The following is a 12,045-nucleotide window of genomic DNA, read 5'->3' as shown; positions in this document are numbered from 1 at the left end:
TCCTTCGGACAGGCCTTGTTGAGATCCGTAAAATCGATACACATTCGCCATTTGCCGTTGGCCTTTTTTACCATAACAGTGTTAGCTAGCCATTCTGGGTACTTTACTTCTCTGATAACTCCTGCACTGAGGAGTCTTTTGACTTCATTCCGAGCGCCTTCGGCCTTGTCATCAGACATTTTCCGAAGCCTCTGCTTTCTGGATCTGAAAGATGGGTCAACATTGAGCGAGTGTTCAATAACATCCCTGTTAACTCCGCAAAGATCATTGGCTGACCATGCAAAAACATCTTTGTTGTTGAAAAAAAACCTTATCAAGGTTTTCTCCTGTTCTTCGGATAATTGAGAGCCCAACAGCACCTTCTGCTCTGCTATGTCCTCACATAAGAGCATGGGCTTCGGCTGATCTGCTGAAGCTGCTTTCTCCCTTCTGAATTTGTACTGTTCACAAGCTTCAGCTCCATCTATGTTATGGATTGCTTTTGAGTCAGTCCAGTTTCCCTCGGCCCTTCTGGTAGCTTCCTGACTTCCATGAATAGCAATGGGTCCTTGATCCGAAGGTATCTTCATGCAAAGGTAAGCAGGATGAAGAATTGCTTCAAAAGCATTGAGGGTGCCACGACCAATAATTGCATTGTAAGGGTATTCCATGTCAACAATGTCAAACACAACTTGCTTGGTTCTGGTGTTGTTGATGAAGCCGAAGGTCACTGGCATGGTGATCTTGCCCAGTGCTACAATCTGTCTTCCTCCGAAGCCACAGAGAGGGTGTGTAGCATCATGAATCTTGTCTTCTGGCTCTTGCATTTGTCTGAAGGCCTTAGCAAATATAATATCAGCTGCACTGCCTGTATCAACCAAAACATTGTGGACCAGAAATCCTTTGATAACGCAAGAAATAACCATAGCATCGTTATGAGGAAAATCCTTGAGCTGAAGATCCTCTTGGGAGAAGGTGATTGGAATGTGTGACCATCTTGACTTGATGAAGGGTCCCTGCACTCCAACATGTTGTACCCTTCTCTGCGCCTCTTTCTTCTGCTTTTTGTTGGCTGGTTCTGAGCACGAACCACCTGTTATCGGGAACACCAGCTTCGGGGCCGAAGCAGCTCCAGCTTGATCGTTAATCGAAGCCATCAGCTCAAAAAGTGGAAGTGAGTTGACCGGAGGTGGGCGCCAATGTTGGGGACTTGTTCTCAAATGCTATGAATTAAGAACAAGGCAACATAAAATGTTAAATGTTAATGTCCTTCGTCCAACGAAGCATTATTCCCTTGGGGATTAATGGACCTTGGACGAAGGTTGATGACAATACGATTACGAAGGTTAAATCTTCGTAATTGAATTTTAATAGATTGTATAAGATAACATAAAATATAGAGTATCAAAGGTAAATGAATCATAAACGAACCATATTATATCTACTCAGTATATTTAATCATTGAATACAGTTATACCTCTGCCTTGGCAAAGATTGGTTCCCGAATGATGCGATTGCCAATACAGGAATGCGTGAACAGTAAAGGAATACTGTTTACTATTTATAGGCACAGGACACAGCCTGTGGGGAATTACAATTATGCCCCTTATAAGGGATTACAACAGCGACCCAAACATTTATGGACTAAAAGGTCATTCTACTTTTAAGTCGGTTTGTAATTCTGAAGCTTCATGAAGAGGATCCTTCGGTCATCTCATATGGACAGCTTCAGCCGAAGCTGCTTCTTCCTACAAGACCTTCGGCGACGAAGCATAGTCCCAACAGACGTCATGGATAAATGCGTTAGAGGTTGTGCAACACTGAAAACTCTCTTGCCTAAATCTTATATATGAGTAGATTATTTTTTTCTCATACCTTTTAGTGAGAATGTCATCTTTATGATAGGGGACAATGCTATGGGATTACCCTCAACTTCTAATATGTAACTAGACTTGACAACATTGGTTCATACATGAATTAGCCTTTGAATTTTTTTATTAATTATTAGAAGGAACATGGACCAAAAACCATATAATTTCAACATAACATACTTTTATTGTTGTTCAACATCTTATAAAAATTACTCCATCTGTCCCAAAATGTTTGTCACTATGGTATTCGCGTCGGTTAAACTTTCTCAAGTTTGACTAGATTTATAGAAAACATTAGCAACATTTATATCTCCAAATAATTTTACTATAAAAATAGATTCAAATATTTATCTAATGGTACTAATTATGTACTATAAATATTAATGTTTTCTTATATATATATATATATATATGTTTGGTCAAAGTTAAAAATAGTTGACTCCTTGAAAAGTATGGACGACAAACATTTTGGGATGGAGGCAGTACTTATAACTTAGGTTGTGTTTGGTTGGGGAATCAACTAGAATCAAGTGGCTCTATTCAAGTTTCTGAGAATGGAGTCGTTCCATTTTTTGTTTGGCACAAGTAGAATGATGTTGATCTATTTTTTGTTTGGTTGAAAAGTAGAATAGAGCAGAGTCGCTTCGTTCTTTTGTTTGGTTGGGGAGCCATATGAGTGTGGAGGGAAGAAGAGGGAGGAGAGGGCTTGCGTATGAGAGAGTGTTGGTGTTCGATCGTTTTGGTGGAGCAGGTGCATCCTAGCTGTTTATGATATATTCTCATATGATGTCACACCCGGGTTTCGGGGGCACCAAGACCCAGGCGTGAAATAATCACCAAGTGTGCTTGGACCAAGTCTCACACATATTATGGCCCATGGTACAGATACAAATGTCATATCTTTACTATATAATAGGAGTTCTGTATAAAATAAATAAATAATTACATCATATGGAGAATGATCCAGAAACCCAAAGTTGACTGGGAGACGACGACCTAGACCTCTCACGATCTCATCATAGCATCCTCCATGCGCCTCATCCTGTGGTACCTGTGCTTGACCTGTGGGGGTATGAGACAGCAAGGGTGAGCTCACATACGTTCATCTCTCAATAAGTTGCGGGGAATAATGTGCATGAACTCGCCAAAGGTGGGAGCTCATGTGAAGTGTAAGGTTTACCAAAGAGAATGGTTAAAGCTGAGCGTTGCTTTTAAAGTTGGTCAAAATTTTATTAGCAGTTACTAAATGTAAGTAGATACCAACCCAAAAAAGTAATAGATCAAAATTGGTAACAACACCCGTGTTGCAATGCATATGACAAAATTAAGTTTAGTTCCATAAATTACTCATGTGAGGGTCCGAGCCGCTCATCACCGTGAGCACGGCTGATATACCAGTTTTACACTTTGCAGTGGTTGCACATCTTTACCCACAAGTCGTGTTACCCATCTGTCAAGGGGTCATGAATCCCATACACCTCTACCAAGGAGGCGAGGCAGGGTAACACTACGAGGCCTTTACAAAGTTCTACTAGTTTCAGAAAACCCGCTACAGTTTCTGGGAAGATCCAATGCAGGGATCCCTCGCCTAACCGCCATCACAACAAAATCAACCCAAGGACCTCCCTACACTGACCACTCCCCTACTGCCCTTGCCCCTTTCGGGTAATGTAGTCTTCCACTAGCTTTCCTAATTAGTCAGTCAAGGGCGTCCCATACCACCCTTGTGGTAGCACTGTTTTCCCGGGTGGTCGCTCCATGTTCCAATTAACATAATGATCTTATCATAAACAGTAAATAACAACTGATAATAAAAGCATGATCATGAATAATGTGTATCTCAATGCCCAAATCCACATAAAGCACTAACAAGTACTACCCAAAAGTTCAGTGGTAACAAGGCATAAAGATAGTCAAACTAGGGTAACCTATTGGGTCCCATCAAAATTAACCTGTGCAGATCATAATGATTAACATGAACATTATTGGGTAAATAGAAGTGATCAAGGGCACAACTTGCCTGGGATTCGAGATTCCAGGTACCAAGATGATCTTCCGATTCTCGTGACCCCACTGCTATTCGTAGCAATGCAAACAAACATGGCATAGACAAAATTAACATCCCACCAAACATAAAAACAAACTGCGTAATAATATTCTACACGATGCTACGAGATTGTAGGAACGAGAATCACTAAATTTGGAGTTACGGTTATCGAGTTATGATTTTATGAAATTATTAAGTGTTTGGCATGGAATAAATTAAGTAGACAATTTTAATCTATGTTTCATGTCTAAACAGAGTTACTAGGTGATAAACAATATTAAAACAAAATTAATGCCACTAGAATGGGTCATTTCGGAGTTAAAATGGATTAAATATGAATTACACAAGTTTCTGAATATTTTTACACTAAAAATCAATTTCTAGGATTTACTCATAAATTTTAATAGCGTTTGGATCGAGGGAACAAAATCCCGAGAGCTCAGGGTTCAAACCCTAAATTCCAGGACCATATTGTGAGGAATTTAGCCTTAACCTGGACGTCGTGTTTATTTTAGTAAAACGCAGGGTCTCTTTAGCAAATTGTTGAGGGCGAAGGGGTATCGTATTATCTGGGCCGCACGATCTGTTTTCAACGCTCCAGATTATAACCCGAGCCCCACGAGCCGGTATGCACCCATGACCACCATATCACGATCCCACGGTTCAGATTTTCAATACTCGAGATCCACCTAGAGCCATCCGATCGACGCCCAACCGCCTAGATCCGAACACCCGGAAGGGTCTTCACTGCTCTAATCCCCACCGTTGGTAACCCGATCTATGGACATAGTTTCTCCCCCAGATTTGAGCGCGTGGCAACAAAACCTTACCTAATCTGAGCCGTAGATCATTGCGCCAACGGCCTGGAACCCTTCTTCCTCAGCTCTCCCCGCCGAACTCACAGGTCGCCATGTTCCACGGCGGCACCCTATACCCCGTCGAGCAATCGACAGCGCACTAGTGCTCGAAACACCGAATAGATCTGTGCTACCTACAACGGGTGCTAAGACGAATCAATGGGGAAACGTATTACCGGTGGTGGCAGCACAACAACGATACATGTAGAGGGGGCATGGCGGCGGGTCCCAGCTTCCCCGTCACAGCACAGCGGCGAACTCTCTGTGCGGCCGGCTCATATGGACAAAGCGATGGATAGGCTTTAAATTTTATTGCCCCCAGGCTAAAAGATCCCAACTGCAAATCGTTACGCCCGACGGCGCGATCCTAGGCGGATTTCTGTGCGAGTTTGTTGCGATGTGCTCGCGGTTCGTTACGAAGAAGACGGTGCTGACATCCCGGGCCCACGACACAGCAAGGCGGCTGAAAATGCAGGCCCGCATGGCAGCAAGTGTATCTGGCGCGGCGTGAGTGTCAGGCCGGTGTGGGACCCACGTGCCAGGGAGCCACCCGTGGCTGGTGTGCGCGCGGTTCAGGTGGAGGTGTGGGTAAATGGGCCGAGAAAGATTCGGCTCAGGCGCAAGAAGATATTTTTCTTTCTATTTTCTATTCCAAATCAATTCAAATTCAAATGCAGTTTTAAATTGCAAATTCATTTAGAATGCACAGTTCAAAAACTCCGGCATGAATAGAATTTGTTTAATTTATTTGTTTATTATACTATTTAAACAAATGCTTTCAAATATAAAACTCATACACACTAAAATAGAAAATAGGTATTTTAAGAAATATAATCTCTAGTTTATAAAATTCTTTAGCGAATAATTATAAATATATATTTCAACAAAGGGGTAACAAATTTATATAGAAATTATTTTATTTAAATCTTTATTAGGAACATGTTTATTTTAGGTGATGTTGCTTCAAGTGTAAGAAAATTCTTATTGGAAGGTATTCTAATATCAAAATTCTTGGAGAACTTTTACTAACTTTCAAAATAAGATTTTGGATCTTGAAGATGGCAGGAGCCGTTCCGCTCCTCTTTCATTAAAAACCAAACATTTAGAAAATATGAATTGAGCCGTTTTATTCCCTCCACCCCTTAACCAAACATTAGAGTAGCCGAGGAGTGAAAAAGTAGAAAAATGATAGAAAAAATAAAAAGAAAATAAACATCCCGGGCTCCCGGCCACCGGTACGGTGTCCGCATATGTCACGGAACGAGCTAGCCAGACTCACGCACGGAATCACTCGAATCAAGTGGTAGAAGAGAAGAGAAGAGAAGAGAAGAGAAGAAAAGAAATAAAAAAATCAGACGCCGTGAAGAGTTTAATTAAATCCGCACACACGGCTGTTGGCTGCGAAAGCTAAGAAACGAGTGAGCTAGCTGCCGTACGTGATACTCCCTCCGTTTCTTTTTAGTGATAGTTTAATTTTACACTATCCAGCAATAACTAAAACGAAACGAATGGAGTATTGTATTTGTGCCATATACATCATGCATGTCTGCATCGCTCGAGATGTTTTTAAATCCAACATACAGGACCTAAAAGGTCAGAACTCAGAACGGCGCGATCTATCTACGATGGATCGGCAGGATGTGCAACGCATGCAATATGATGTTAAAAGGTCGCCGTCTAGTCGGAGAGGCATGGCCCCGGCCGCATAAGCCTTCAATTCATTTGCGCGGGTGGTTGAGTGTTTGTCATCGTTCCGATCGCAGGCGGCCGCATAACCCTTCTTCCTCCTCGATCGATCGGCTCTAGCTCTCCTGATCCCATCTCCTCCTCGACCACGAGGAAGCCAAACCCTTCTTTGTCTCTAGCTAGTGTGCCTCTGCTGCACGTACACGCACTCTCTCTCGGCTAGCTAGCTGCTGCTCTGCGTTCTTTCAATTCAGCTCAGCTCAGCTCCTTCTATATATTTTGGCTTAGCTTCGTCCTCCGGCCCGACCGGTCAATCCATCGTCGAGTCCAGCGCCTGCTCCTGCCTCCTGCACGCTGAACCTGTAGCCGCAGAATATGCCTCCAGCCGTCCTCCAAGAGCCATGAATAACACCAGCAATAGCACCAAGAAGCACAGCCTCCTCGCGCCCAAGGCCACCGTGGACATGTCTCGCCTGCACCAGGCCTACGACCGCGGCTAGCTAATAGGCCGGGTTGATAGTCTTTTGATCTGCTGTGGTCGTTAGCTTGTTGAACAGAAAAACCTACTGGGTTGATAGTGTTTGCCTTGTGCAGTTGTGCTAGCTTAGCTTGTTTGCGGCTCAGTTACTACGCCGTTTAATTACTGTCGTAAGTTCGTTCGTAATCGTAACATCAATGAAGGAAGGAGGCGAGAAGAAGAACATCCTGTCCAAGACGCTGCAGAGGTGCCGGACCTCGCTGGCCCAACGGAGGAGGCCGCCACCGCCGGCGGCACCGAAGAGGGCGGCGTCGTCGCCGTCCCTGGGCGTGCCCCCGCCGCCGCCGGTGCCAGCCGCCGGCTACTTCACCGTTCTGGTGGGCCCGGAGAAGGAGCGGTTCGGGGTGCGCGCCCGCTGCGCCAACCACCCGCTGTTCCGGGCGCTGCTGGACGCGGCCGAGGCCGAGTACGGCTTCGCCGGCTGCGACGGCCCGCTCGAGCTGCCCTGCGCCGTCGACGACTTCATGGAGGTCATGTGGGAGATGGAGCTGGGCGACCCCAGCGCGTCGCCTGGCTGTGGACGCTTCGCCGCCGGCAGCACTAGAGGCTACCACCACGTGCACCAGCTGGCCGGCTACCAGTTGGTGGTGAGCCCGCCGGCGAGGTTCCTCGTCGCTGGCCGTTAATTCAACAGAGCACCTGCTTGCATGCATTGCTAGCTGCTTGGACGCCCGGCCGGCGACGGTGGTCTAAAATGGTCTGGTCGTATCGTCGGTTATGGTTGAGCTTGAGCTTGAACACTCTTTTCTTCCTCTTCTTCTTCGGCGTCATCATAAGTAGACTAGAGATCCGGGCGCGCGCAGAACTTTGTTCAAGTGCTTGCTGCTTGCTTTACTTTGCCGTCTGTTAACGTTTGTTTCACTCTCTTTGCCTTTTCATCGCAAGTGTACTCCATAGATTTGTTTTTGTGTCTTTGTAACTCTCATGTTGTCTTCAAATCGTTTAATTAACGATGTATGTATGCATGTATATACATCGTGTTTACTGTAACGAGTGTAACACGTTAAATACATATAATAGAAGTGGTGTATGTATGTTCTGTATATAACTATATATCGTTCGATGCGAGTATGCTCTGATCAATTCACGTGCTCTTCACATTTCGTTTCATAATTTCATCCATATATGCTAGCTAACTAGGATGAACTGTTCTCTGTTCATATAGATAGTATGGTTTTCACCTATATATATGCTAGCTTACTTGTCCTATCCCTACAACTCTGCGTGTTTGAAGGTGATTCTCTTGGCTTTCCTACGATTATTAATGATATATAGGTGAAAGGTGAAGAAACTGTTTTTTTCTCAGATTCTAGCTTCCTAGTTCATTTTAGAGAATTGCTTTATGGAATCAACGTAGAGTTTACTCTATGTGAAGAAACGATGCGCCAACAAATATATGGAGAAAGCATTTGTAACCAAATATGTTTATTTAGGCCGTGCTCGGCAGACTGTACAAAACATTATTTTGTATTGTAGACTATATTATTTACATAATAGAGTTTAAAATAGGAGGGTGTGATATGAAATATGCTAGAGAGATAGCCTTAATGGATGTATGCATTGTGTATTTTTTGTGTTCTGGTCACCTAGTTTCTTATGTGTACATGACTTATTTAAGCGCACGGCAATGGTAACTAATTAATAGGGATGGAAACTAAAACTGTAATTTTCAGTTACCGGAATTTATTTTTCAAATTTTACCGAATTTAGGGCTAAACGAAAACAATTACCAAAAATACGGAAATGAAATAAGTAGAAAAAACTAGAAACTAAAATGAAACGGTTTAGGTCTTTTTCGACCGTTTTCGGTAATTGTCGTATTTATTGGGTATTTCACCGTCGATAACAGATTCGATATTTTTTTGAAAAATATTAAATCTAAAGTAATCTTTGTATATTCATAGTAAATTCATCTTAACTTAGAAAAAATGAAACTAATTTCATTTTTTTCTCTAAAATTAGGATCTATCTAATGGTATATAGTTTATAGTTGTTTGAAACTTTTTTAATGGCTCTTATTCATAGATTTTTACCAATTATTATTCTTGACATATTCATAGTTCGCATGAGAACTTGAGGAAGGATCTAGAGGACACCAATTATGTTAACTAAGTCGAATATGCTAATGTCATGTCATCAATCATCGTACACATCTTGGTTCTATAGTCATATGCTACTAGGCTTTCTAGTGCTTTGCCTTTTTTTTTAAAAGATACATGATTTTTGTATTGATTGTGATCTCCTATCTTGTAATAAAATATCTTATAAATATTACTTATATTATGATGAGTTAAGTTATATGGCTAGTTATACGCTCCATAGTTTGATGTGTGATATTGTTTTATGGTTTTTAGTAGTTATCGATGTATTTTTAATTGGGTAGTTTCGTTTTGTAAGGTACCAAGTTGTGACTTTCTAACTATATATGTATGCACACACAGTTCTTATTGTTTTAATGTTTTGTGAGATATGCTTTAATCCTTCATGGATTTGTGAGTATTTATTATTACTAACTTCTACATGGATGTATGACTCCTGTGAATTTCTTGATTGCATTCTAGATCTGGATCGTGACCGGTGTATTTGTTATACTGAACTTTTGTTTTCGATGTTTTTGAATTATCGATGTCGTTTCCGTTTTCGAGAGTCATTTTCTCATTTGTAAACGAAGAACGAAATTCACTTCTAATTCTACTCTCTCTGCAGACAAAAAGATGGAAAACATTCCACGCACCGATCGAAGGCCTCAACTAGAGATGTCCAAATGGGTCGGGCTTGCCGGGCGGCCCGAAACCCGGCACGTGTTTGGCCCGGCACAAACCCGGCCGGACACGTAGTAAACCGGGCCCGTGTCAGCCCGGTCCGGTCATCGGGATGTGCCTGGGCCGAAGGTGTGGCACGACGGGCTAGGCCCGGCACGAACCCGGCCCGGCACGTAGTGAATCGGGCCCGTGTCGGCCTGGCCCGGTCATCGGGATGTGCCTAGGCCGAAGGTGTGGCACGGCAGGCTAGGCCCGGCACGAACCCGGCCTGGCACGTAGTGAACCGGGCCCGTGTCGGCCTGGCCCGGTCATCTGGATGTGCCTGGGCCAAAGGTGTGGCACGGCGGGCTAGGCCCGGCACGAACCCGGCCCGGCACGTAGTGAATCGGGCCCGTGTCGGCCCGGCCCGGTCATCGGGATGTGTCTGGGCCAAAGGTGTGGCACGGCGGGCTAGGCCCGACACGTAGTGAACCGGGCCCGTGTCGGCCTGGCCCGGTCGAAGGTGTGGCACGGCGGGCTAGGCCTGGCATGAACCCGGCCCGGCACGTAGTGAACCGGGCCCATGTTGGCCCGGTCCGGTCATCGGGATGTGCCTGTGCCGAAGGTGTGGCACGGCGGGCTAGGCACGGCCCGGTTTTATTTTTTTATTTGTTTCATATAAATACATATATTATACTTGAATGTAGAGTATAAAACACAGAAAACATGTGTTTTATTGGTTATATGGGTGTAAATAAATGTTTAGAGCTAATAAATATGGTTGAAACCCTCAAATATGCATACTTTTAGGATATTTTTATCATTTAAACGTAATATGTTGTTATGGACCCGTTAGGCCCGTCGAGCCGTGGGCGGTCCGACACGATTATTAACCTATCGGGTCGTGTCTGGACCTCGTTTGGGGCTCGTGGGCCAGCACGACACGGCCCGCTAGCTAATCCGGGCCGAGCCGGTATGATCCCAATTCGTGCCAGGTCTAGCCATGCTCGGCCCGGCACGGTCCACCCATTTGGATATCTATAGCCTCAACGAGGAAAAGTACGTTTTACTTATACAGTGGAAAGTAACACATGAGCTAAAAGTCAAAGTCGCAGCTACTGCCTACAGCTTGGAAGTCTACTCTAAGAGCAACTTGATCCATATGCAAAGCACTAGCTAGCAGCAAGCGTACGTACCCCTCCCAACTCCCCAAGCGGTTGGCAGGCACAGATTTTTCTGACCTGGCACTTGCCGGGCCTGCAGTGCAGTGCAGATGCTCTGAACCGGCAAAACCAACCATCACCTGCCGCGGAATCGCGCAACAAGTCATTGTCATGGCGTGGCGTTGGCGTTGTGTGCCGTCCCAAGTCGTCAGAGGTTAGAATACGACGAGGACAAGTTTGACAACGTTTATAAAATCAAATGGTACTCATGCAATAATTCGTACCGGGGGCCTAAAGGCTGAGGTCACCGGGCACGCGTGCTTCATCCACCCAACGAGTCCTGGCCCCTCGAAAGCACAACGTCCTCCGTTTCATTTTCCTTTGTGCAGATAATACAGTGTAGGATTGGCAACAGAAACAGACAACTAGTATGACGTGGCCAAGGTCAGTGTACTGGCAGGCTGGCAGCATACGGTCCGACGCGTGTATTTCTATTCACGTCATCGAAACCGCTTATGCAACCACATGCCCACATCATAACTTAGAATAGTCTATGCCCAGCAATCACATACGAGAGGGCTAGTTATCCAGATGTTTCGATACCAAGGTTACTATCGTTTCTCGCCATCCACCTTTGAATATCTACAATACAACAACAACCTTTTGCAAGCAGGGCAGAGCTACAATGAACTGTGGCAGCGCTATACACCCGTTTATACACTCTTCGGAGCTACAGCCTGTGCACGTTGTACAACCTAGCGATCAGGTGAACTAATGAACTATGTTGAAGTAGCAGCCCGCGTCATCTGGCTTCAAGAATCCACTGCACGCAGTCCTGCAGGAGCGGGAACTTTTGGCTCACCGCCACCTTCAGGAACACCCGCATTTTGCTGAGGAAATACGAAGGCTCCTCCTTGCACCGGAAGGAGCCCCCGCAGGAACACTGCTCCGACAGATGGGCGGCCTTCACCTGCCTGCAGCGCACGCACACCAGGTCCTGCAGGTGGTACAGCCTCTCTCGCTGCCGGACCACCTGCAGAAGCGCGTTCTCCATCTGCTCGCGGTGGTACGGCTGCCCGCACTGCGGCACCGCGCATCTCCACTCCTGGCCCTGGAGTGCCGAGTCGCGGCAGAGATCCAGGTCCCGGCAATCGTTGCAATAG

The 12,045-nt window shown here is 45.0% G+C and overlaps 2 protein-coding genes across 3 annotated transcripts in view; one reads left to right on the top strand and one right to left on the bottom strand.

Moving 5' to 3' along the window:
* Positions 1–6,365: 6,365 nt before the first annotated feature.
* LOC103627198 (SAUR-like auxin-responsive protein family) lies at positions 6,366–8,026 on the top strand. The gene has a single exon (XM_008647497.4). The coding sequence runs from the start codon at positions 7,116–7,118 to the stop codon at positions 7,602–7,604; it is 489 nt and encodes a 162-aa protein (XP_008645719.1). The 5' UTR covers positions 6,366–7,115; the 3' UTR covers positions 7,605–8,026.
* A 3,206-nt stretch (positions 8,027–11,232) lies between these two features.
* The window catches only part of LOC103627197 (DNA polymerase epsilon catalytic subunit A), a 31,782-nt gene continuing 30,969 nt past the window's right edge, over positions 11,233–12,045 (bottom strand). Inside the window, exon 49 of one of the 2 annotated variants that reach the window (XM_008647495.3) lies at positions 11,233–12,045. In XM_008647495.3, coding sequence (XP_008645717.1) covers positions 11,685–12,045 — 361 coding nt within the window. In that variant the 3' untranslated portion in view covers positions 11,233–11,684. The other variant, XM_008647496.4, reaches the window with a different exon arrangement.

This window comes from Zea mays, chromosome 5 (genome assembly GCF_902167145.1).
Source record: "Zea mays cultivar B73 chromosome 5, Zm-B73-REFERENCE-NAM-5.0, whole genome shotgun sequence".
NCBI classification, from domain to species: domain Eukaryota; kingdom Viridiplantae; phylum Streptophyta; class Magnoliopsida; order Poales; family Poaceae; genus Zea; species Zea mays.
This window is presented reverse-complemented; position numbering and strand designations above follow the sequence as displayed.